General features: G+C 42.3%; 1 protein-coding gene and 1 pseudogene across 1 annotated transcript; both read right to left on the bottom strand.

Moving 5' to 3' along the window:
* On the bottom strand, positions 1–26,706 carry ZNF283 (zinc finger protein 283). The gene is made up of 4 exons (XM_047790839.1): positions 26,469–26,706; positions 16,509–16,594; positions 13,479–13,605; positions 1–1,892 (listed from the first exon to the last, which is right to left on the bottom strand). The coding sequence occupies exons 1-4, from the start codon at positions 26,542–26,544 to the stop codon at positions 190–192; spliced, it is 1,992 nt and encodes a 663-aa protein (XP_047646795.1). The 5' UTR covers positions 26,545–26,706; the 3' UTR covers positions 1–189.
* LOC125132153 (AN1-type zinc finger protein 6-like) lies at positions 20,178–21,788 on the bottom strand (annotated as a pseudogene).
* Positions 26,707–27,405: the final 699 nt, after the last annotated feature.

The following is a 27,405-nucleotide window of genomic DNA, read 5'->3' as shown; positions in this document are numbered from 1 at the left end:
GACCTTTTCACATTCCTTATATTCAAAGTATTTCTCGCTAGTATGAATTTTCTGATATCGTAAATTGTCCACACACAGGTAAGTAAGGCTTTCGAACATTCCCTATATTCACAAGGTTTCTCAAGAATAAGACTTCTCCTCAAACTGAGTAAGCTGTACACACACACAAGTTCTTTCATAGTTCTTCAATCATAAAGTTTCAGCAGCATCAACTGTCTCATCTGAGTAGACTGTCCATATAAAGGCTTCCCCACATTCTGTGTATTTGTACGGTTTATCATTACTGTGAATTCCCTCATGTTGAACAAGGCTTGAGTCGTAAGTAAAGGTCTTCCCAAAGTCCTCATGTGGATAAGGCTGCCCACCGGTATGAATTCTCTGATGCACACTGAACTGATAGCCACTACCAAGGGCCTTCCCATAGGCTTTACAGTCATAGGACTTCTCTCTGATATGGACTCTCTTGTGTTTAGCAAGGCTTGAACCCCAACTGAAGGCCTTTCCACATTCCTTACATATAAAAGGTTTCTCACCGGTGTGGATTTTCTGATGCTGAGTGAGGTGATAGCCACGACTAAAGGCCTTGCCACAGTCTTTACATCCGTAGGGCCTCTCACCAGTATGGATTCTCTCATGTTGAACCAGACTTGAGCCACAATTAAAGGTCTTCCCACATTCCTTACACTCATAGGGTTTCTTGCCAGTGTGGAATATCTGATGTCGAGTCAGCTGATAGCCGCTACCAAAGGTTTTTCCACATTCTGTACATTCATAGGACTTCTCACCAGTATGGACTCTCTCGTGTTTAACCAGGCTTGAACCCCAACTGAAGGCCTTTCCACATTCCTTACATTCAAAAGGTTTCTCACCGGTGTGGATTTTCTGATGCTGAGTGAGGTGATAGCCACGACTAAAGGCCTTGCCACAGTCTTTACACTCATAGGGCTTCTCACCAGTATGGATTCTCTCATGTTGAACCAGACTTGAGCCACAATTAAAGGTCTTCCCACATTCCTTACACTCATAGGGTTTCTTGCCAGTGTGGAATATCTGATGTCGAGTCAGCTGATAGCCCCAACAAAAAGCCTTTCCGCATATTTTACATTCATAAGGTTTCTTACCAGTATGGATTTTCTGATGCTGAGTAAGTTGATAGCCACGACTAAAGGCCTTGCCACATTCTTTACATTTATAAGGTTTCTCACCTGTATGGATTATCTCATGTTTAGCCAGGCTTGAGCCCCAAAAAAAGGCCTTCCCACATTCTTTACATTCATAAGACTTCACACCTATATGAATTTTCTGATGCTGAGTAAGATGATAGCCACGACTAAAGGCTTTCCCACAGTCCTTACATTCATAAGGTTTCTCACCAGTATGGATTCTCTCATGTTTAACAAGGCTTGATCCCCAACTAAAGGTCTTCCCACACTCCTTGCATTCATAGGGTTTCTCACCAGTATGAAACTTCTGATGCATGGTGAGTTGATAGGCACTTAAAAAGTCTTTCCCACATTCTTCACACTCGAAATGTTTTTCAGCCAAATGAATTCTCTCATGTTGAATAAGTTTTGAGTCACGACTACCAGCCTTCTCACATTCCTGACAAATGTAGGGTTTCTCTTGCTTATGAATACTTGGATGTGCAGTAAGAGATTCATGTTTTCTGTAAGCGGGTACTTTTTCATAGCTGATTATCATTTGACTTAAGTATCCCTCTTGATGTCCCTGGAGCTCCTCGAATCCACTCTCACACTTCCAATTATCTTTGAAAACAGATGCCTCAAGGTCAAGGGTTTCACTGCTTTCCACTATCTCCCACTGGGAAAAATTTATTTCAAAAATGTTCTTTTTTGAAGATGTATTTTGGGTCTCATATGTTGACTCCCAATCTGGAAGAAAATAAGAAAACCACACATTTTATTTCCTTTACCCTAAAAAAAGCCCTTTGTAGTAGAAATAAGAGACAAATTGAAAACAATATCCACAAGTGAACTGAATCAGGAGACTTACTGAATTTCTAAGCATCAAGTCTCTCCTCTGTCCCACAACAGACTCAGCTTTGATTTTTCAGCTTTTGTGGGGTTTTTTGGCCATGCCCACAGCATGTATAAGTTCCCAGACCAGGGACTGAACTCCCACCATAGCAGCAACCTGGGCCACTGTAGTGAGAACACTGGATCCTTAACCCACTGCACCACAAGGGAACTCCCTCAGCTCTTGTGATCTTTTTTTTTTTTAAGCTTTTATTTATGCACATATTTTTTCCTACTGTACAGCATGGTGAGGCAGTTACACTTACATGTGTACATTCCTTTTTCTGACATTACATGTTCCATCATAAGTGACTAGACAGAGTTCCCAGTGCTACACAGCAGGATCCCATTGCTAATCCATCCCAAAGGCAACACGCTGCATCTATTTACCCCAAGCTCCCAGTCCCTCCCAGCCCCTTCCCCTCCCCCTCAGCAAGCTCTTGTGATCTTAATGTTCTGCTTTGACAGTTTTCTGGAGGATTTCACAAAGGTCACTTTAACAAGTCCCTCGGAGTTCCCGTCATGGCGCAGTGGCTAACGAATCCGACTAGGAACCATGAGGTTGCGGGTTCGATCCCTGCCCTTGCTCAGTGGGTCAAGGTTCCGGCGTTGCCGTGAGCTGTGGTGTAGGTAGCAGACGCGGCTCGGATCCTGCGTTGCTGTGGCTCTGGCGTAGGCTGGCGGCTACAGCTCCGATTAGATCCCTAGCCTGGGAACCTCCATATGCCGAGGGAGCGGCCCAAGAAATGGCAAAAAAGACAAAAAAAAAAAAAAAGTCCCTCATCTTTCTGTGTAAATGGTCCCTTAAACCAAAATGTGCTCTTCCACCAATCAAGTCATTGGGCAAAGGATATTAGGATCTGAGATCAGGGGTGCCAAGACGACTGAAATATGTGGTTCAAGGTTTACTACAGGAAGAAGCCCTGCAAAGGAGCCCAGGAATTCTATGTAGGGATTCTCCCCTAGATCTGCAACCAACTATTTCCAAGCATCTAAGGTGACTCTCCACAGGGTGACTGGGATACTGACTATGATCAGAGATTCTAGAGGTTGTACCCTGGAGTGCCAGCCCAGCCTGACTGGAAAGACCTCAGAGCATTCATCTGAGGGCTCACAAAGGCTACATAATGAAATTAAGAACCACACCCTGGAGCAGTAGTTATCAAACTTTTTGGATTCAGTATCTCTTATATACTTAAATATTATTGGTGAATTCCTTGCTTGCTCATACATAGGTAAATTTGTATATTTTTTTATTGTAAACATAGTATTTTTGCCTATTGGTGACTGTATAATGTTTTGGGTGAGTTATAGAGTTCCCTAGTGTCTCAGTAGGTTATGGATCTGGCATCATTGCTGTGGCTATGGTTACTGCTGGCCCAGGAACTTCCACATGCCATGCATGTGGCCAAAAAGTGTGTGTGTGTGTGTATTTGGCTGTGCTATTAAATGGTGGATGAGTATTGTGGCTGTGTCTATGGGAAGTAATTTTAATAATGGATAATTGGTCACAGCCTAAACTGCACTAACTATAGCTGTTTTATGTAACAATGTTTTATGGCTTTATACACATTAACATTTGGATGTAAAGACTGTGTATACATCCAAAGGGATGCCACAGTATTTAAACTAAGGAACCTAATATTACAACTGCTTACAAGTGACCAAATGTAAACTAGAAGGAGTGCAGTTTTGTACAACTTAACATCAATAAATAGTTCAGTAAATCCACATTGCCACGCAAAGGCTTCCATTATGGTTACTTGGTACTTGAATGTTTCGTGTGAGGCTTATCAATGTCAGCAAATGAATAGAGGTTGAACTTCTCTTCCAATGCTTAAAAAAAAAAAAAAAAAAAAAAGCCCCGAGGGAGTTCCTGTTGTGGCTTAGCAGTTTACGAACCCAACTAGTAACCATGAGGATGCGGGTTCGATCCCCCTCAGTGTGTTAAGCATCTGGTGTTGCTGTGAACTCAGACATGGCTCAAATCCTGCGCTGCTGTGGCTGTGGCACAGGCTGGCAGCTGCAGCTCTGATTCGACCCCGACCTAGGACCTTCCATATGCCACACGTGCAGCCTTAAAAAGAAAGGAAAAAAAAAAGCACTGAGGACCAAAAAGACCTTGCTTTTGTTTATGTGAGTTATATCCTTTGATATTTATCATATTAGAAATTAAAACTGAGAAACTTAAAAATTTTTAATTCATTTTAAAATAATGATAAATTGGAAGTTCCACTGTGAGTGACACATTGGGTTAAAGAACTAGCGGCGTCACTGCAGTGGCTCCAGTTATCGCTGTGGCAAGGGGTCAGTCCTTGGCCAGAGAACTTCCATATTCTGCAGGCACAGCCAAAAAATTTTTTTTAATAAAAAAAAGATAGATCATTAAATGTTAACATAAGTAAAACATTTTGGGAAAAATAATTATATTTTCCAAAGAAAAAAATAAGTGAAGTATTTTAATCTTTTGCAAAACTCTTTACTATCTGGTTTAACAGAAGATGACTGGATTCTCACATCTGCTTTTGTGTTCAATCTGTGGCAATGCTATTTTCATTGATGCATATGAAGAAAACACACACAGATATGTAATTACAAAATAGCAGAATAGTCTATGAGCCTGTTCAGATGGATATCTATGGATGTCATTCTTTGATACTACAGTAAAACTTGAGTAGCGGTGGGTTCTCTTTTTTTATTAAAGATTCTTTAAATTCTATAGTGCTGTACAATACACACATGATTTCATATAATCCCATAATAACCCTTCTTCTACTGACCCCTATGTTGCCCCCCTCCGCTGGTATTATTTTGTTCTCTGTAACTGTGAATCTGCTTCTTTTTTGTTTTATTCACAAGTTTGTTGTATTTTTCAGAATCCACATATAGGTGATATCTTACATTATTTGTCTTTGTCTGACTTATTTCAATTGGCATAATGCCCTCATCCATGTTGCTGCAAACGGGCAAAATTTCATTCTTTTTTTATGGCTGAGCTGTATTCTATTGAATACATATACCACATCTTCTTTACTCATTCATCTGTTGATGGACACTTAGGTTGCTTTCATATCTTGGCAACTGTAAATACTGCTGCTATGAACACGGGGGTGTATATATCTTTTCAAATTAGTGTTTGGGGTTTTGTGGATATATACCCAGGAGTGAAATTTCTGGGTCATATGGCAGTTCTAATTTTAGTTTTTTGAGAAGCCTCCATCCTGTTTTCTGCTGTGGCTACAGAGAAGTGGTGTTTTCTGTTGTTGTTGTTTTGTTTGTTTGTTTTGCTTTGTAGGGCCGCACTCACGGTATATGGAGATTCCCAGGCTAGGGGTCAAATTGGAGCTACAGCTGCCGGCCTACACCACAGCCACAGTCACACAGGATCCAAGCCGAGTCTGCAACCTACACCACAGCTCATGGCAACGCCAGATCCTTAACCCACTGAGCGAGGCCAGGGATCAAACCTGCAACCTCACGGTTCCTAGTCGGATTCATTTCCGCTGCACCAGGACAGGAACTCCTGGATGATTTTTATCAATGCATAGTTTTACAACATCATGAACGAGTCATGTGAAAATAACAATTCATTGAGTTATGTAGATCTTTGAAATGTTGTCATATTTCATTACACAATATCAAAAAAAATCACATGTTAACAATACCATTTATCTCATCAGAAAAGCTTTTATTAGGAAGCTATGAAGTTCAATAAATAAATAATGGATATGTTTCATACAATTCTAAATTTTACTTGAAAGTTTGAATTTTATCATTGGCAATATATACTTTTAGGTGTTCTTAAAGTGACAGGTTCATTCGCAAGAAAAGGTTTTCCAACTACCCAAGTCTGAATAACCATAATTTGTCTGTCAGACATTCTTTCAAGAAATAAATGGTATTCCAGGGGGAAAAAGCAGTTTAACTCACAGTTCAAACAATGGCACGGGTTTGTTCTCCAAGGCAACTATCACACTTTAGCTACAGCAGAAGAGCTTAATGAAGACTTCCACTTTCATCACATGGAATATTTTTAAAAATGCATCCTCAAGGGACAAGATTTAATAAAATGAAGCCCAGAACAGGGTACTGAAGGTCAATCAGCACAAGGAGGGTTTCAGTATAAAAGGGTGATCCCATATTAGGAGTCAGAATGCAAGCAGAGAAAGACAAGTGTCTGTGAGTGAATGACCTGGCACGAGGGGGGGTTATAGCCCAAGAAGGACTAGAAAGGCAATCACACAATCAAGGCAGTGGTAGTGGTGGCAGTAATGGAAGACTCGTTACACATAGAGGGTTTGATCAAGTGAGTACAGTCAGCCCTTGGCATCCTCAGAGGACTGGTTCCAGAACCCACCGTGGATATCTGAGGATGGGAAGTCCCATAGCCAGCCCTCCTTTTCCATGGATGCAGAACCCATGGAAATAAGAGGGTCAACTGTATATTTATCAAAAAATATGCATAAAACTGGACCTCCACAGTTCAAAACCATGTTGTACAATGGTCAACAGCAAATATATTCCATTATAGCAACCCAGGTTTTTCAGTCTAAGAGAAGGGAGATAGAAATATGCAAAGTGAATAATCTCCAGTGAAATCTGCAGTGTTGAATTAGAATTGGGGTTATCTGTGTGAATTAATGGTTTAAATCTACTGATGTATATGTGTGTGCACATATACGTATGTATACATATAAATATATTCCCTACTCTGTCCACTGAGAGGGCCTAGGGACAGCTGTCCCCTGGCAGCAATGAGCAAATTTAGTGCCCAGATTTGGCTTCTAAATACCATTCTCAACTGAATGGAACCAGATCATCTTGAAGAAATGGCTGACTTTAGGGCTAGAGCATGGAAAATGCAAAATGAGCCTGGAACATGGTATTGTGTCAGACAGTAAGGAGGTACTTTAAGTGTGATGGTGACATGCCAAAGGACACAGAACCCATCACTGAGAGGGTTCCCACAGATCCAGTCTTTGAAATAAATAATGGGAAGAACATATTACCACCCACTGACCAGAAATCAAACATATGAATAAGTTGAAACTTTAAGGAGGAAGACAATATTTAACTGTCTCAAAGTTCCTCCTCACAAAAGCCTCATTAAAGGAAAAAATATAAACTCCAAAGATAGGAAGCTGGTAGACACCACCAAACTCAAATGTTCAAAGTAAGTACCATCCGTAATGACAAATCATTTGCTCCACCTGACAGAATGCAAGCAGAAGACAGTGTCAGTTCTGTGCTACTCCTGCCAAAGATGCATGAATTGAATCTAATCATGAGGAAAGAGCAGACAAACCCAAACTGAGGAATACTGCACAAAATAACAGGCCTAGAATTTTCAAAAGTAACAAGGAATGAGTATTTTGATGGAGACTGCATTAAATCTGTAGATTGCTTTGGGAAGCATAGTCATTTTAACAGTGTTAATTCTTCCGATCCAAGAGCATGGGATATCTTTCCATTTCTTTGAATCATTTTTAATTTCCTTTATAAATGTTTTATAGTTTTCAGTATCTAGGTCTTTCACCTCCTTGGTTAAGTTTATTCCTTGGGACCTTTTTTTTAACAAGACTTGAAATGAGATTTCTTTTTAACTTTCTTTTTGATATTTCATTGTTAGTATAAATAAATGCAATAAATTTTAATTTGGTATCCTGTAGCTGAATTCATTTATTAGTTCTGACAGTTTTTGTGTGGAGTCTCTTTAGAGTTCTCTATATAGAGTATCACGTCATTTGCAAATAGTGAGTTTTACCTCTTCGCTTCCAAGGGGATACCTTTTATTTCTTTTTCTTGCCTGATTGCTACGGTTAGAACTTCCAATACTGTGGCTGAATAGAAGTGGTAAGAGTGGGTATCCTTGTCTTGTTCCTGAATTTAGCAGGAATACTTTCAGCTTTCCACCACTGAAGCCTATGTTCACTGCGGGTCTGTAGTAAATGGTGTCTATTATGTTGAGATATATTCCTGCAAATCCCACTTTGGTAAGAACTTTATCAAATGGATAAACATGAATGGATGTTGGATTTTATCAAATGCTTTTTCTGCATCTATGAAGATTACTGTATGTTTTTTATCTTTTCTTTTGTTAATGTGGAATATCGTATTGATTGTGTGTGTTAAACCATTCTTGAGACCCCGGAATGAATCCAACTTGATCATCCTTTTTATGTATTGTTGGATTCTCTGTGGTAATATTTTGTTGAGAATTTTTGCATCTATATTTATCAGAGATATTGGTTTGTAATTTTCTTTTTTTTTAGTGTCTTTGTCTGGTGTTGGTATCAGGGTGACAGTGGTTTAATAGAATGAATTTGGGAGTGTTCCCACCTCTTCAGTCTTTTGGAATAGTTTGATAGGATATAAGTTCTTTGTATGTTTGGTAGAATTGCTCAGTGAAGCCATCCAGTCCTGGACTTTTGTTGGTATTCCAACGAATACTATGTTGTTCATAGTATTCCTCTTATGATACCAGTTATTTCCCCTTTCATTTCTTATTTTGTTTATCTGAGTTCTCCCTCTTTTCTTCTTGGTGAGCCCAAGCTAAAAGTCTGTCAATTTTATTTATCTTTTTCAAAAACCAACTCTCAGTTTATTGATCTTTCCTACTGTCTTTTTAATCTCCATTTTATTTATTTCCTCTCTGATCTTTATTATTTTCTTTATATTACTAACTTTGGATTTTGTTTGTTCTTCTTTTTCTAATTCTTTTAGATAGTAGATTGGTTTATTTGAAATTTTTCTTACTTCTTAAGGAAGGCCTACATTGCTATGAACTTCCCTTTTAGAACTGCTTTTGCTGTATCCCACAGAATTTATATGGTTGTTTTCATTGTTGTTTGTCTCATTTTTCACAGAGCTAGAATAGTCCTAAAATTTATATGAAACCATAAAAGATCTAGAATTGCCAAAGCAATCCTGAGAGGAAAAATGCTGAAAGTATAACTCTTTCCAACTTCAGACAATACAACAAAGCTATGGTGATCAAAAAAACATGGTATTGGCATTAAAAAACAGACATATACGAAGTTCCCTTGTGGTTCAGTGGGCTAAGGATCCAGCATGGCCCCAGCTGTGGTGCAAATTACAACAGAGGTTCAGGTTCAATCTCTGGTCTGGTAACTTCCAAATGCCACAGATGCAGAAAACACACACACACACACACACACACACACCCCAAAAACAGACATACAGATCAGAGGAACAGAACAGAGTCCAGAAATAAACTCACACATCTATGGTCAATTAATGGATGTCAAAAGAGGCAAGACATAAAATGAATAAAAGACTGTCTCTTTAACAAGTGGGGTTGGAAAAACTGGACAGCTAGCTACACGTAAATCAATGAAATTAGAACATTTCCTCACACCATATACAAAAATAAACTCAAAATGGTTAAAAGACCTAAATAGAAGATATGACACCATAAAAATCCTAGATGAGAACAGAGGCAAAATATTCTTGAACATAAATCATAGCAATATTTTCTTAGATCAGTCTCCCAAGACAAAAGAATCAAAAGCAAAAATTAGCAAATGGGACATAATCAAACTTAAAGTTTTTGCATAACAAAGGAAACATTGACAAAATAAAAGACAGCCTATGAAATGGGAGAAAATATTTGGAAAGGATGTGATTAACAAGGGGTTAATATCTAAACTGTACAAACAGCTCATACAACTCAATATCAAAAAAACCCCAAACAATCCAAGCAAAAAATGGGCAGAGGACATAAACAGACATTTCTCCAAAGGAGACATAGAGGCACATGCAAAGATGCTCACTATCACTAATTACTAGAGAAATATAAATCAAAACTACAATGAGGTATCACCTCTAACTGGTCAAACTGGCTATCGTCAAAGAGTGTACAAATAATCAACACTAGAGAGAGTGTGGAGAAAAGGGAATCACCCTACGATGCTGGTAGGAATGTAAACTGGTACGACTGCTCTGGGAAAATAGTGTGGAGGTTCCTTAAAAAAACTAAAAGCAGAGCTACCACATGATCCAGCAATCCCACTCCAGGGCATATACCCTGAAAAGATAAAAACTCTAATTCAAAAAGATACACGCACCCCAGGAGTTCCCGTTGTGGCACAGTGGAGACGAATCCAACTAGTACCCATGAGGATATGGGTTCGACCCCTGACCTTGCTCAGTGGGTCAGGGATCCGGCGTTGCCGTGAGCTGTGGTGTAGGTCACAGATGCTGCTCAGATCTGAGTTGCTGTGGCTGTGGTGTAGGCTGGCAGCTGTAACTCTGATTTGACCCCCTAGCCTGGGAACTTCCATAAACCATGGGTGTGGCCCTAAAAAGACAAAAAATAATTAAGAAATTAATTAAAAATAAGGAAGTGAAGAAAGTCAGAGAGGGGAAGACAGTATATGATATCACTTATATGTAGAGTCTAAGAAATATGACAAATGAACCTATATACAAAACAGAAACAGACTCACAGACATAGAAAATAAACTAATGGTTACCAAAGAGGACAGCAGGGGGAGGAATAAATTAGGAGTACAGGATTAACAGAGACACACTACTGATACACAGAATAGATAAGGAACAAGGATTCATTCTATAGTACAGGGAACTATAATCAGTATCTTGTAATAACCTATAATGAAAAATAATCTGAAATACATATGTGTGTGTGTCTGAATCATTTTGCTGTACACTTGAAACATTATATTGTTTTTGTTTGTTTGTTTGTTTTGTTTTTGTCTTTTTTTTGCTATTTCTTGGGCCGCTCCCGCGGCATATGGAGGTTCCCAGGCTAGGGGTTGAATCGGAGCTGTAGCCACCAGCCTAAGCCAGAGCCACAGCAATGCAGGATCCGAGCTGCGTCTGCAACCTACACCACAGCTCACGGCAACGCCGGATCGTTAACCCACTGAGCAAGGGCAGGGACCGAACCCACAACCTCATGGTTCCTAATCGGATTCGTTAACCACTGCACCACGACGGGAACTCCTGAAACATTATATTGTAAATGAACTATATTTCAATTTTTTAAAAAAATAACAATAAATGAGAATCAAGGAAAGACATATGAATTGTTTCAGAGTAAGAAACTAAACAACCCAAATTCCTAAGACAACAACAACAAAATTACATACTATTTAGCACTTGCCTACCTCCCTGACCCAATTTCATAGTGCACACCCCTTTATTAACTTCAACCTGGCCTTCTTAGAGTCCTTCCAATCAGGTTCCTTTATACTTGTTCACAGTGAGTGATATATTCTTCCCCCAGGTACTCATAACCTGACCCCAGGCTTCACATCTCTATTCAGGAAAGCTCTCCCTGACCATTGTGTCTGAAGTAGCCACATCAATTCCCATCATTTTCATACTCTTTTTCTGTTTCCCTCTCCTGAATATATTTCATTATATGATACTATTTATCTATTTATTTACTTATGTAAGGAAAATGATCTAGTTTTAGTCTCGCTGAGGTTCTGTCTCTTTAGAGAAGACAGAACACAGTGGTTGAGAATACAGATTCTGGAGGCAGGCTTCCTAGGTTCAGTTGCTGCCACTGCTGCTCACCAGCCCAGTGACCTTGCGAGGTCACTTGAACTGTATGTGCCTCAGTAATCTCACCTTTAAAAAGGTTAAAGGAGTTCCCATCATGGTGTAGTGGAAACGAATCCGACTAGGAATCATGAGGTTACAGGTTCAATCCCTGGCCTTGCTCAGTGGGTTAAGGAACCAGCACTGCTGTGAGCTGTGGTGTAGGTTGCAGACGTGGCTCGGATCTGGCGTAGTTGTGGCCATGGCTTAGGCCAGTGGCTACAGCTCTGATTAGACCCCTAGCCTGGGAACCTCCATATGCCGTAGGTACGGCCCTACAAAGACAAAAGACAAATAAATAAATAAATACATAAATAAATAAAAATGGTTAAAAATAGTACCTACCAGAGTTCCCTGGTGGCTCACCGGGTTAAGGATCTGGCATTGGCACTGCTGTGGCTAGGGCTGCAGCTATGGGTCTGATCCCTTCCCCTGAAACTTCCACATGTGTGGACATGGTCAAACAAAACAAAACAAAACAGTACCTACCTCAAGGGGGTGTTGTGAAAGTTAAATAAGTTAATGTATTTGCTCTGCTTAGAACAGGGCCTGTTTCTGGTAAGCATGATGTTAATTATTATTTATTTATTTATTTATTTATTTATTTATTTATTTATTTATGTCTTTTCTAGGGCTGTACCCGTGGCATACGGAGATTCCCTGGCTAGGGGTCCTACTAGAGCTGTAGCTGCCGGCCTATACCATGGCCACAGCAACACAGGATCCAAGCTGCATCTGCGACCTACACCACAACTCAGGGCAACACCAGATCCTCAACCCACTGCACAAGGCCAGGGATTGAACCCACAACCTCATGGTTCCTCGTCAGATTCATTAACCACTGAGCCACAACAGGAACTCCACCATAATGTTAATTATTAATATCATTACTGTCACTATTGTTATTTTGCTAAGAGGAAAACAAGTTTCATGAGATATTTTTTAGGATTTAATTCAGTGTAGGATGCAACTTTGTATAATGCCAAGTTCACAGATTGTAATTTCAACTTCAACTATGTTGGAAGTAAAGGAATGTGTTCCTTTAGTATGAAATGAATTGTGTTCACTCGACCGCCGCTATATAAACTGGAGGCTCTGGTATGAAAGCCACAGTATATCAGGACCATGTTTCCAACTATGCACCCCCATTTGTGGGTCAGAATATAACAAAGGGCAGTGATTCTCCAATATGCATAAAAATCACCGGGGGATCTTGTGTGAATGCAGATTCTGTCCGGCAGGCAGGTCTGGGGTAGGGCCCAACAAGCTGCATTTCTAACAAGCCCTGGCAGAAGCTGATGATGGACATTTGCATGATATTTAATAATAAAAAAGCTAAAAGCCCACAAAAACCAAATCGTGACGTCTAAGCACTGAGATAACAATCCAAATTCTTCCCCCAAACCGACAACAACACTGACTGTCACCTGGGCCCTGCCTGTCTCTCGTCCTGGTTCTCCCTCCTTCATGAACTCTGCTCTGGCCTTTCTCTGGTTCCTCAGACACGAGAACTACATTTTGACTCAAAGCCAGGACACAAACAGAAATGCTGAAGCTAAGCACAGTATGAGATCTGGTTTCTTTGACAGTGGCTATGAAATAAGCGCCCCATCATGCAATCCCCGCGACTTGGTCATTAAAGAAGAGAAGGCCAGAGGGAGGAAGATCAGGGTGCTCAATGAACCCAACAAATAACAAAAGCAAGGTGCTTAATTTCTAAGCCAACAAGTATCAAAACATTCCTTTGAGAACAGGGAGGACACATTCACCTGCAAAGAGAGCCCTGTAACTCCCAGGGAGAAAGCTGAGGCTGCAGAGAGGAGGTTCTACATGATTTCAGGCCGAGGACCTTACCCAGCGAGACCAAGTTGCTGTAGTTCTCCAACATCACGTTCACGTACAAGTCCCTCTGAGCAGAATCCAGGAATTCCCACTCCTCCGCAGAGAAGTTGATGGCCACATCCTTGAAGGTCACCGAGCCCTAAGACCAAAGCCCCACACATTAATTACTTATGAAATTAAAGAAACTTGGAGTTCCCGTCGTGGCGCCGTGGTTAATGAATCCGACTGGGAACCATGAGGATGCGGGTTCGATCCCTGGCCTTGCTCAGTGGGTTAAGGAGCCAGTGTTGGCATGAGCTGTGGTGTAGGTTCCAGACATGGCTCAGATCCCATGTTGCTGTGGCTGTGGTGTAGGCCGGCAGCTATAGCTCCGATTGGACCCCTAGCCTGGGAACCCCCATATGCCGCAGGTGCGGCCCTAGAAAAGACAAAAAAAAGAAAAGAAATTAAAGAAACTCAGAAAATATCTCCAAGAGGAAAAAAGAGGATTATGAAGGATAAACTATAAGAAGAGGAAAATATAACAACCAGGTCAGCTGGAGGCCTGTGAGACTTACAAGTAGGGAAAAGTAAGGAAATTAGTATAACTAAAGGAGAGGGTCTACATGTTCTAGAAGAATCTCGTTAACAGTAGAAAAAACTTGCTGAATACTGTGAGATAATGCAGCTATCCAGACCTGTCTGATAATGTATAAAATAATCCCAGTTTCTCTTCTATTAAATAAAAAGAGTCTATGTTGTGGAGGGGGCAGTTCTCTTGAGGTGCAGTGGGTTAAGGATCCAGGGTTGTCACTGAGGCGGCTTGGGTCACAGCAGTGGCACAGGTTCGATCTCTGACTCAGGAACTTTCATATGCTGTGGGCACAGGCAAAAAATAATAATAATGTGTGTTGCGGGGGAAAGGGATGGGGTAATTATGGGTATATATACATACATAAACCTGCTATGTGCCTGCTTCATAAATTCTTCTTCTTTTTTTTTTTTTTTAACTTTATGGCTGCACTTGTGGTATATGGAAATTCCCGGGTCAGGGACTGAATCTAAGCTATGGCTTCAGCAACACCAAATCCTTTAACCCACTGTGCCAGGCTGAGGTTTGAACCCGAACCTCCACAGTGACCCAAGACGCTGCAGTTGGATTCTCAACCCACTGCACCATGGTGGGAACTCTATAAATTCTTTTTTTTTTGGTCTTTTAGGGCCACAATGGTGGCATATGGAGGTTCTCAGGCTAGGGGTCATATTGGAGCTGTAGCCACCAGCATATGCCACAGCCACTGGAACACGGGATCTGAGCCGCACCTTTGACCTACACCACAGCTCACAGAAACACTGGATCCTTAACCCACTGAGCGAGGGCAGGGATTGAACCCCGTCTTCATGGATGCTAGTCGGGTCTGTTAACCAGTGACCCACAACAGGACCTCCCATAAATTTTTTTTTTTTTTGGTCTTTTTGCCATTTCTAGGGCCACTCCCATGGCATATGGAGGTTCCCAGGCTAGGGGTCTAATCAGAGCTATAGCCACCAGCCTATACCAGAGCCACAGCAAAGTGGGATCCAAGCGCAACCCGGATCCTTAACCCACTGAGCAAAGCCAGGAATCGAACCCGCAATCTCATGGTTCCTAGTCGGATTCGTTAACCACTGAGCCACTATGGGAACTCCAACCTCCCATAAATTCTTCACAAAAGTGAACTGCTATATCATCTTTAAGAAACTGCTATACCCTTTAAGAAATACAAAAAACCTCCACTTTTTCCCAAATGTACCACAAAATCTCTTTATTTTAGAAAAATGATTTCCATTAAGTTAAGGATTATCATTAAGCCTCAAGTAAATCATTGTTAGATTACATCATAAGTATTTTTTCTTATGATGATGAATTGAATATATAAAATGTCTTTATTAGCTATAATTCAGGTCATCATGTGGATATATAGGATTAATAACTATCATACATTTAGCTTGAGCAAAACCTCTAAAGTTTTCTTGATTCTAGGAGTATATGATCATCCAGTACTTAAGAATGTGCATCACTGGAGTGCCTGTCATGGCTCAACAGTAATGAACCTGACTAGTATCCGTAAGGACAGAGGTTCGATCCCTGGCCTTACTCAGGTGAGTTAAGGATCCGCCGTTGCCGTGAGCTGCAGTGTAGGTCACAGATGCGGCTCAGATCTGGCATTGCTGGGGCTGTGGTGTAGGCCAGCAGCAACAGCTCCGATTTGCCCCTAGCCTGGGAACTTCCATATGCCACAGGTGCAGCCCTAAAAAGACACATAACACCTTCCTTGTTCCCAGATCGGAGGACACTGCTAGAGAGTATTAGGCACGACAGAGATGTCCATCCTGGTCAATAACGAAATGGACTTTGACACTGGGGTTTACTGATTAGAGAATCCCCGGAAAAGACCCACTCATTCCCTGCTCTAACCCTGAAAGTTCGCAAAGCGTGTGAGCTCCTACAAACTGAGGTGAAGACCAAAAATCCCAAATTCCACCTTATCTCTCTGGAAAACTCAGGTCTATAAAGAAGCTGCAAGTTTGTCTGGGTGGTCCAAAGGGACTCTCATCACTAAGTCATCACACCGCAGGCCTGTCGTGGGAATGAGAAATCCCAATCAGGGAAATGGGGCCGCCCTGGCCAAGCAAAGCCAGGAGCAGTAACAAAGGCAAGACTCAAGACAGTCTGATGTGTTTTTTTTTGTTTTTTTTTTTTTTTTGCTATTTCTTGGGCCGCTCCTGCGGCATATGGAGGTTCCCAGGCTAGGGGTCAAATCGGAGCTGTGGCCGCCAGCCTACGCCAGAGCCACAGCAACGCAGGATCCGAGCCGCGTCTGCAACCTACACCACAGCTCACGGCAACGCCGGATCGTCAACCCACTGAGCAAGGGCAGGGACCGAACCCGCAACCTCATGGTTCCTAGTCGGATTCGTTAACCACTGCGCCACGACGGGAACTCCTAGGATAATTCAGAAAAAGATTCATGTGACCTAAAAAAAAAATCACATTTCAAGGAGAGAGAAATACCAACTTACGTCAGTCATGGTTCTAGAACTGGAGGAACCGATCAATGTTCCATAGGGTTCCTCTATTGCTGAAGCAGTGTCCAGAAAAGCCAGAGCTGTGGAAGGAAAAAGAAGCTTTAGGACTTCCCGTTGTAGCTCAGCAGGTAAGAACCTGACTAGCATCCACAAAGATGCAGAGATTCAATCCCTGGCCTTGCTTAGTGGGTCAAGGATCCCTCTTTGCAGAGAGCTGTGGTGTAGGTGGCAAATATCGCTTAGATCTGCATTGCTGGGGCTGTGGTGTAGGTCAGCAGCTGCAGCGCCGATTCGACCCCTAACCTGGGAACCTCCATATGCCGTGGCCTTAAAAAGAAAAAAAAAGAAGAAGCTTTAGACCAGAGGTGCTTCAGTGACCCTGTTCTGACTTAAGCTAATGTAGCTTTTATTTCCTCCATTCTCGCTTCCACCCCATGTCCCATACACCTTCTATGGAATCCCCACTCTCACCTCAAACCCTGGTATTGCCCAACTCTGGGGGTGCTGATAGAGGCTTAAGGTTGGACTATTCAGTCCTGCCCAAATCAGATGCTGCTCCCTCCATTCCTACTTCTCAGGGCTGAGGAAGGGGCTACATGGTCCAAGCCAAGACATCCTCCAGGAGCTCAGGGCTGAAAAGAGTTGGTCAACACACAGGGGCAGCAGGATGTCCAAACTGCTCAGACAACTGCCTGAGCCCAAAAACTGACTTCTTTTTTTTTTTTTTTGTCTTTTTGCCATTTCTTGGGCCGCTCCCATGACATATGGAGGTTCCCAGGCTAGGGGTCCAATCGGAGCTGTAGCCGCTGGCCTACGCCAGAGCCACAGCAACTCGGGATCTGAGCCTCGTCTGCAACCTACACCACAGCTCATGGCAACGTTGGATCCTTAACCCACTGAGCAAGGCCAGGGATTGCACCCACAACCTCACGGTTTCTAGTTGGATTCATTAACCACTGAGCCACAATGGGAACTCCCAAAAGCTGACTTCTTAATCCATTCAGAATATCCATGCAGGGCAACAACATGAAACTATACTAAGTTGGGGAAAATAATCAAGATATATTGTCAACAGAAAGAACAGGTATACAGAGGGAGCTATATTAGGAATTTTGGATTAACATATACACATTACTATACATGAAATAGGTAAACTGGAGTTCCCATCGTGGCTTGGTGGTTAACGAATCTGACTAGGAACCATGAGGTTTCGGGTTTGATCCCTGGCCTCTCAATGGGAAGGATCTGGCATTGCTGTGAGCTGTGGTGTAGGTCACAGACGCAGCTCAGATCCCGTGTTGCTGTGAGTTGTGGTGGAGGCTGGCAGCTGTAGCTCCGATTAGAAACCTAGCCTGGGAACCTCCATATGCCACAGGTGCGGCCCTAGAAGATACAAAAAAAAAAAAAAAGAAAGAAAAAGAAAAAGAAAGAAATAGGTAAACAACAAGGACCTACTGTGTAGCACAGGGAATTATGCTCGTTATATTGTAAAAACCTATGAAAGAATCTGAAAAAGAGTATATATATAAGGATGTATATATAACTGAATCACTTCATTGACAATTGAAACTAACAACATTGTAAATTAGAATGGAGTTCCATTTAAAAAAAAAAAGATGGAGTTCCCTGGTGGCCTAGTGGTTAAGGATCTGGTGTTGTCAAGTTCAATCCCTGGCCTGGGAACTTCCACATGCCATAAGTGCAGCTGAAGAAAGAAAAGAAAAGAAGGAAGGAGGAAAGAAAGAAGGAAGGAAGGAAGGAAAGAAAGAAAGAAGGAAAGAAGGAAGGAAGGAAGGAAGGAAGGAAAGAAAAGAAAACAAAAGAAAGAAAGAAGAAAGAAGAAAGAAAAGGTACAGAACATAAAGTGTCATTATAAATTACATATACACATATATCAATACAGAAAGACTGACAGACCAAAAAAATGTCTGAAGTTATACATCTATATACAATAATGTAATATATTCTTATTGAGATCAAAATGTTCTTTTTGTTTAGGGTATTCTGCCTAATTGTTTTGACCACAGTCCACACATTATACTAACTATATGATTTCTATGTATGCTCAGGTCCTATCTAGAAAAAATGGCTGAAGTTCCCCCAAGAAATGTCATGGGTATACTTCCTGCTTCTTTTCACATCTTTTGACAATGGGTTTATTTATTTTTTTATGGTTTTATTTTTTATTTAATCAAAGACTGGTGGATAATCATGAATACAGAACAATTACTTCAGATCATTCTTCATACCATATACATGCAGACCGGTGAACACAATCTGAAAGAAAGTGCAGTCAGCAATGAAGTGCACAGCTTCTCCTTCCCTCGCTCAAAAAAATTTAAAAACACAAAAACTTAAAATCTTGCCAGCACACACTCTCCTGTGACAAATGATTCAGACATAAATAGTAGGTGCAAAGAAACTATATGCTAACACATGTATAACCTCTGTTAGTGAAAAACAGAAGTGGCCAAAATGATTTGAGATACATTGTTATCGATAACTAGTCATGCCCTAAAGGGCATTATCAAAAGAGAAATCATGTCGTAGAGAAAAGCAATATTTACAGACACAGTGAGAAAATAAACTGCAAGATTAATGCATGCATGGGAGGGGGGGATGGCCTGTGTCCACAGCATGCAGGAGTTCCCCCAGGCCACAGATCGAACCTATACCTAGCAGTGATAACGCCAGATCCTTAATCCTCTGAGCCACCAGAGAAATCTGATATATGAATGTTTAATACTGGAAAATTGCAACCCTCTAAAATTTCACCACTTATTTTTTTTTTTTGCTTTTGAGGGTTGAACCCATGACATATGGAACTCCCCAGGCTAGGGATCAAATTGGAGCTACAGCTGCTGACCAATGCCACAGCCACAGCAATGCAAGATTCCAGCTGCTTTTGCAACCTACACAATAGCTCATGGCAATACCTGATCCCCGACCCACTGAGCTAGGCCAGGGATTGAGCCTGCATCCTCATGGATACTAGTCAGATTTATTTTCACTGTTCCACACGGGAACTCCCACATTTGTTATAAAAGCCCTTTGCACTCAACTAAAATTAAAATGATCTTGGAGTTCCCATTGTGGATCAACAGTAACAAACCTGACTAGGATCCATGAGAATGCGGTTCGATCCCTGGCCTCACTCAGTGGGTTAAGGATCTGGCATTGCCATGAGCTGCGATATAAGTCTCAGACAAGGCTCAGATCTGGCATTACTATGGCCGTGGCGTAGGCCAGCAGCTGTAGCTCCAATTCAACCCCTAGTCTGGGAACTTCCATATGCCACGGGTGTGGCCCCAAAAAAGCAAAAAAAAAAAAAACAACTTTTTCTTTTTTTTTTGTCTTTTTGCCATTTCTTGGGCCGCTCCCACGACATATGGAGGTTCCCAGGCTAGGGGTCGAATCAGAGCTGTAGCCACCAGCCTACGCCAGAGCCACAGCAACGCGGGATCCGAGCGGTGTCTGCAACCTACACCACAGCTCATGGCAACGCCGGATCCTTAACCCACTGAGCAAGAGCAGGGACTGAACCCACAACCTCATAGTTCCTAGTCGGATTCGTTAACCACTGCACCACAACGGGAACTCCCCCCCCCCCCAAAAAAAAAAATTTTTAATTATCTTAAAAGGATAATACTTGTAAAATTTACTTAAGTCTTTTCAGCCACAGAAACTGCAATGGAAATAAATGTTCAGAGTCATTTTCAAAACAAAAACAAAAATTTTTCTGCTGATGACATGCATGAGGTCTATCCAAGATGCAGTGCTCCACATTCTCAATTACTAAAACCTCAGGTCAATATTTAGTTTGCAGATGGTCAAAGGATTTTGTATTCTAGCAGGAGTTACCTTCAGGATCTTTTCACCAACAACTACTGGATTTTCCTTTCTGATTTTCTTAGCAGCATCAGCTTTGTAATGGTAAGAGCAATTGTGTACATCTGATAATGGTGCACACCACAGCAAAAGATTCCATACCAGCATTAACGTCCCACTCTCGGAGTTCCTGTCGTGGCGCAGTGGTTAACGAATCTGACTAGGAACCATGAGGTTGCGGGTTTGATCCCTGGCCTCACTCATTGGATTAAGCATCTGGTGCTTCCATGAGCTGTGGTGTGCGTTGCAAACTCGGCTTGGATCCCACATTGCTGTGAACTGTGGCGTAGGCTGGCGGATTAGACCCCTAGCCTGGGAACCTCCATATGCTGCAGGAGCGGCCCTAGAAAAGGCACAAAGACAAAAAAAAAAAAAAAAAAAAGTCCCACTTTCTTCCCACACATGAAACAGAGATTCTTTGATCTGGTTTTTCTTTGCTCTTTAGATGGCTGCTGTGATGCTTCTGATACCAAACCTCGAAGATCTTCTGTTTCAGGTAGTGCTTTGTCCAGATGCGCTGTCCACTTGGGATGGCGCTACGGATTCTGATAAAAGTGACTGCTTTGATACAGGGCTCGGCCACATAGATGAAGAGGCAGAGGCTAATGGTGACTGAGCTGATAAAGCCCCAGACTACTGACAGAAGGTGCCGGTGGGCTTACTTCACCATTACCACTATTCTGTCCTTGAAGATGTCTTTACAGCATGCTGAACACAGGCCATTTGTACAAAAGTCTCCATAAAATCCGCAGCCAGTAGAACAAAGCACAGGCACTTGGCTGTGATTAGTTTCTTTCTTTCTTTTTTTTGTCTTTTTGCCTTTTCTAGGGCCGCTCCTGCAGCATATGGAGGTTCCCAGGCTAGGAGTCTAATTGGAGCTGTAGCTGCCAAGCCTATGCCAGAGTCACAGCAACGCAGGATACGAGCCGTGTCTGTGACCCACACCACAGCTCATGGCAACCCCGGATCCTTAACCCACTGATGAGGCCAGGGATCGAACCTGCAGCCTCATGGTTCCTAGTCAGATTTGTTAACCACTGAGCCATGACGGGAACTCCTGTGATTAGTTTCTGAGCCATGTTCCTCCGACGGCAGCTCTCTCGGCCTGACATGCTGCCAATCACCACTGGTGAATGGGGACAGGTAAGGTTGCTGAACCCATGCTCGCTCCAGCCCCATGGCCACCAGCCCCTCCATCCACTCATCACTCAACTCCATATGGGTTTATTTTTCATCTGGACCGGTCTTTTTAGACATGATACACCCTCGGATAACTGCTGAATCACCTAATACTGTACCTCACTTGTAACTAACATTAGCAGGATAAAAACCCTAAGGCATAAAACTCACAGGATAAACTCCATATGCCTCCACAAAGTTGGTCATGACCCAACAGTGCTGCATATAGTTAGCTTCCTACAAAGGTTTTTGTTTGTTTGTTTGTTTGTTTCTTTTTGCCTTTTCTAGGGCTGCTCCTGCGGCATATGGAGGTTCCCAGGCTAGGAGTCTAATCGGAGCTGTAGCCACCAGCCTACGCCAGAGACACAGCAACGCAGGATCCGAGCCGCGTCTGCAACCTACACCGCAGCTCACAGCAACACCGCATCCTCAACCCACTGAGTAAGGCCAGGCACCAAACCCGCAACCTCATGGTTCCTAGTCGGATTCATTAATCTTTGAGCCATGACAGGAACTCCCCTATGAGTCCTTAAGACTGGCACCTGAATTGCCTAATCGGCTTTTCTTACTGGCTGCCTTAAACTTATTTCTATGATTATTTCGTCTTTCTTGTCTGAAAGGTAACAATTATGTATTTTAGTTATTCTATCACCTCCCAAGCAGTACACTATCTCAGGGTCTTACATTTGGATCAAATGTTTACCCCAAATTCCATTTCTAGAAATGAATCCTTAAATACCTAGAGAAGTACACAAGATGTACACACAAAGATATTCAACCAAAAATAACTTATGATAACCATGAATTAGAAACTATGTAATACTAGCAGGCGAAGAGTTTAATAAATTATGGCTTACTATACCCTCATTAGTTATGATGGCAATGGACCATATTAATTGGTGAAGAAAGACATGCATAGTCAATTTCTTAGTGAGACAGACAGGTTTGTAAAGATATGTAATGTGGGAAGTATACTGAAATTGAGATAAAGGCTCTGGTGTGAGACTTTCAGGATATAAATCTGAGCTTGATAGGGACCAATTTCTCAACACTTCTATTTCCTTGTCAATAAAAGAGGGATAAGAATAATGTACACCACAGTTGGTTGCACTGAATATTGGGAAAATCTATATAAAATACTGAATGGTTTACAACTGCTTAAGTTTTATCCATTATTACTCAAGACAAAGATGACTACTGTCCCTTAGCCCATTATAATAAAGAGAATTAATGCCATTCTTTCCATTTTTCTCATAATAGAATCTGTGCTGCTTAGGCTGGCTTACTTTTTCTTCCTCCCTTTTTCAGCCACTCCTGTGGCATATGGAAGTTCCTGGGCCAGGGTGTAAAACCAAGCTGCATCAACACCAGATTCTTAACCCACTGCACGGGATCGAGGATCAAACTGGCAATAACACACAGACAAGCTGGATCATTAACCCACCGCACCTCAGCGGGAACTCCTAGGCCAGCTTACTTTTAATGCTAACTAAAGTTTATAGTTGATGCCGCTATTCTTCCTAAATAACAAGATAAGCAAAACAGGTTCTCAGAAAGATACAGAGGAAATATCCCCTCCTCCCAGAAGCTGCAGATGGAGAGACAGGATTCAGCATTATAAATCTGGCTCAGAAAATATGACCCAATTAGATATCAAGCTCAGAACATTAACCAAGAGGCTCAATCTTGTTCTTCTATGCATGGTGGTTTAATATTTATAACTATAGTCTTCTTACTCAACATTTGGTAACTAATACCTATCCTGGAAACATTACTTGTAGAATAGATTTTTTCTTTTCTTTCTTGTTTATTTATTTATTTATTTGCTTTTTTAGAGCTGCACCCGAGGCATATGGAGGTTCCCAGACTAGGGGGTGAACTGGAGCTGTAGCCGCCAGCCTGTGCCACAGCTCACGGCAACGCTGGATCCTTAATCCACTGAGTGAGGCCAGGGATAGAACCTGCATCCTCATGGATACTAGTTGGATTTGTTTCCACTGAGCCATAATGGGAACTCCCCAGATAGATTTTTTAAATACAGCCATAGAGTAGAGATTATTGCTATTCTCTGTGGAAATAAAGTTTAAAATAATCTAATTCTGAAAGACTGTCCTTGGTGCTCTGGTCATTAATTTTTAGATGGTATTTCTCTTTTTCTAAAAGCTGTAAATTAAGAAAGCAATCCCCTAGTGCTCTTCTTTCTACCTATTCAAGATTAAAGTCAAACCTAAATCTGGGTTGAATTTTTCAAACCAAAAGCTAGAGAGTCCTCAACCAATTACTGTGATTTCATTCTGCAAAAACAAAACCAGACATACATGCCCATAGGGGAAACAAAACAAAAAAAAGAATAAAAATACAGCTTTTTTTTTTTTTTTTCCCCAGGCAGGCTATAGAAATTCCCGGGCCACAGCTGCAACCTACACCACAGCTACAGAAACCAGATCCTTAACCCACTATACCAGATGCTCTAGATTCAGAGCCTCACTCTTAACCACAACACAGTACTGCCTCTCACAACCCACAGAGAATTGGACCTGAAACAACTCATGTTTAGCAATGCTAGATTTCTACCTGAAAACCATCTGAATGTCTCTACCCTTGTAGGTGCAAACTGCAAATTCCTGTGCTCAAAGCTCGATCATACTCCTGCCCTGAAAAGCCTCACAGCACTGTAATTTATTAAATAATCAATCCCCTCCTACCTTGCCTTGCTTTTAAAATCATGACTGTGGAAAAGATAAAATATCTGTCAGAGTTCCTGCTATGGCACAATGGATTAAGAATCCTACTGCAGCGGCTCAGGTCACTGGAGGTGCAGGTTTGATCCCCACTGAGTTAAAAGGATTTGGCATTACCACGGCTGTGGCAAAGGTCTCAGCTGCAGCTTAGATTCAATCCCTGGCCCGGGGAACTTCCATAGGCCACAGGTGCGGCCATAAAAACAAACAAAAATTTGTCTTAAATACAACCTAAATGCTAATCTCTTCAAATAATCATAGTCTAAAATAAAGCTCTAGGAGTTCCCTTCATGGCTCAGCGGAAATGAATCTGACTAGTATCCGCTGAGGGCACAGGTTCACTACCTGACCTCACTCAGTGGGTTAAGGATCCAGTGTTGCCATGAGCTGTGGTGTGGGTCACAGATACGGCTCGGATCTGATGTTGCTGTGGCTGTGGCGCAGGCAGGCTACTACAGCTCTGATTCGACCCCTAGCCTGGAAACTCCCATATGCCATGGGTGCCGCCCTAAAAAGACAAAATAAATAAATAAATAAATAAAAATAAAGTAAATTTCTAACATTAATTTCCAGGAGATGTATTTCTAAACTATGAGGATGCTCAGAAAGGGAGAACGTACTGGAGAATCTGAATAATTTGCCATAGGAACAGATGGCTACTGACTGAGGAAAAGGGCAATGGGGGCCTCTGGGAAGAGTGATGCACCAGCATGGTGGGTCATTTGCCAGAAGGAAGACCCACAATAGACACTACTAGTCAAGATATTTCAGGCCAAAGAAAGCAAATATTCTCATAATCTAAAAATCAAAGGTAAAAACAAAGCAACTGTCTGAATAAAAAGAAAACACAAATTCATCTGAACCCTGATACTTTACTATGCAACAGTTCTTTCCTCCTCCCCCTCAGGGTCCTTCTCTGAAACCCCACAGCAATGCCAGGGCCAGGGGGTGGGGGTTGCGGGGAATCCTAAGACATCAGTATTTCTTGGAACACCAACAGACTTAATTAAAAACAAGCAAAACAAAACAGAAACAAGACACTCTCCAGGGCCACATCTGCCTTCATCCACATGTAAACAAACGGAATTAAAAGGGAAGCTGGAAACATGGACGGAACTAGATTATCATACTAAGTAAAGGAAGAAAAACAAAAATACCCTATGATATCACTTACATGTGGAACTAAAATATGACACAAATGAACCTATCGACAAAACAGAAGCAGACTCACAGAGAACAGACTTGTGTTTGCCTAAAGGGAGAAGGGGGCAGGGGAGGGATGGAGTGGGAGTCTAGGGTTAGCAGATGCAAACTATTATACATAGGATGGATAAACAACGAGGTCTTACTGTAGAACACAGGGAGCTATAATCAATACCCTGAAATAAATCATAATGGAAAAGAATATGAAGAGGAATGCGTATGTAAAGATATATATAACTGAGTCACTTTGCTGTACAGCAGAAATTCACACACCATTTATATCAACTATACTTCAATTTCTAACAAAAAAATGAGGAGGAAAAAGGGAGGCTGGAATTGACAGCAATTCTTGGGAGCAGAGGTCTGGTGGTAAAGACTCTGAAACATGGAGCTGGCCCTCAAGGAGGTAATTTTTCCTACCTTTGAGACCTCCGCACCATGTCTTCCCAGGAGGCTGCCACGAGGACTCTTCCAGATGTCAATTTTTCATCCCAATACTAGATCTGTGCCTTCCTGCTGGACATACATTCTAGGGCTTCCTACAGGACTTCCTGTCTTACGGTCACTTAACTTTAGCAGCCCCTAAGAGAGTCTAGAGGGAACCCAGAGCCTCGGGCCAAAGCAAACCACACCGACAAACAAGGCCACGCTTCTCATCATCCCATCACACATCCCCAGCCGCAGACACCGTTACGGAGATACCACCCCCCCCCCCCGGCCTTGTAACGCCGTCTGTCACACAACAACCTCTCAGCCGCTCGCTCAAACACGGGCTTGAGGATCCAGGCACGACACGCCCTATCCGCGCCCGGGGCCTTCTCACTTCGAGCGCCTCGCGGTGTCACGCCCACCCTTCCTGCAGGTTTTGATCACGCTCTAAAGTCAACTGAGCCCTCCCACCCCCACCTGGCGCTGACTACTTCCAGGGACACGACCAACTTACCGCACAGAGTCCAAAAACCTTGAAGACACGGGAAAGGGACGCAGAAACAGAGGTTGGTTTGGGCCCAGAGGCTCATGGGAAATAAGAGCCGGAAAATCCTCAGAGGCTCGGCGCTTCTAAGCGCTCTCCTCAGGCAAACTCGCCCCGCCCCGAGAAGACCTATGCCCGGAGATTTCTGGGAAATGTAGTCCTCAGCGGGCAAACCCCGACAGCTGAAAACCTGGACCTTCAGAATGCTCCCGACATGCAACTCGGCCCCGCTTCTCAGAGGCAATGTTTTTCGCAGCGCAAGCGGATCTCTGGTCTTTGCTGGAGGTATTAGTTTGAGTCTTGGGCGACCCTGTGGCTCACTTGACTTTGGTGTGGCTGAGGGTGAATTAAGACGTTCTCAAAGAAGACTGAGGAACGCATTCGGGAGTCCAGAACGGGTAGAGGTGGGAATGGGGGCGGGGGTGTAGGGACTTAGGCCTCAGTGAGCGGGGGTATCCGGGGTAAAATCCATGGAAATGACCCTGAGTGGTGCCACGAGCTTACCTGTGTACAAGAGACTGGAGCAAGGTCTGGCAGTTGAAAAGATGAAGGTGTCTTGCTTTGGGTGAGCTTGTGGGTCCGATTCGGGGTCTGGAACCCTGTGTACAGTTGTTTATATTCACGGGACAGTTTTTACAAATTTGAATATTTGTTTTGTTAGATATGAGGCAGTTTTTATTAGGTTATACACCATTGCTGGAAAGCAATGAAAAGTGGTCACGAATGGACATTGTGAACAGGGGGACCTGTGAGAAGGTCTCTGTAGGACTGAGACTTGAGCAGGTCTGTGGCTTTGTGTGTTTCTGTTAATGTAATTGAAGATGAAAATATTTGTAAGCTGTTTTTTTCTAACTGGCTTTTCTTTTGTGTGCATACCATGGTGACTGTGAAAGTGGATCACCATCCT

Source organism: Phacochoerus africanus, chromosome 8 (genome assembly GCF_016906955.1).
Source record: "Phacochoerus africanus isolate WHEZ1 chromosome 8, ROS_Pafr_v1, whole genome shotgun sequence".
Classification (NCBI taxonomy): domain Eukaryota; kingdom Metazoa; phylum Chordata; class Mammalia; order Artiodactyla; family Suidae; genus Phacochoerus; species Phacochoerus africanus.
This window is presented reverse-complemented; position numbering and strand designations above follow the sequence as displayed.

Excerpts from the sequence above, each read along its gene's own strand:
- ZNF283 (XM_047790839.1), bottom strand. The coding sequence starts at position 26,544 with ATGAGCCTCTGGGCCCAAACCAACCTCTGTTTCTGCGTCCCTTTCCCG. Across the intron at positions 13,606-16,508 it reads GTTCTAGAACCATGACTGAC|GGCTCGGTGACCTTCAAGGA; the intron begins GTAAGTTGGTAT and ends CTTTGGTCTTAG. Across the intron at positions 1,893-13,478 it reads CAGCAACTTGGTCTCGCTGG|ATTGGGAGTCAACATATGAG; the intron begins GTAAGGTCCTCG and ends ATTTTCTTCCAG.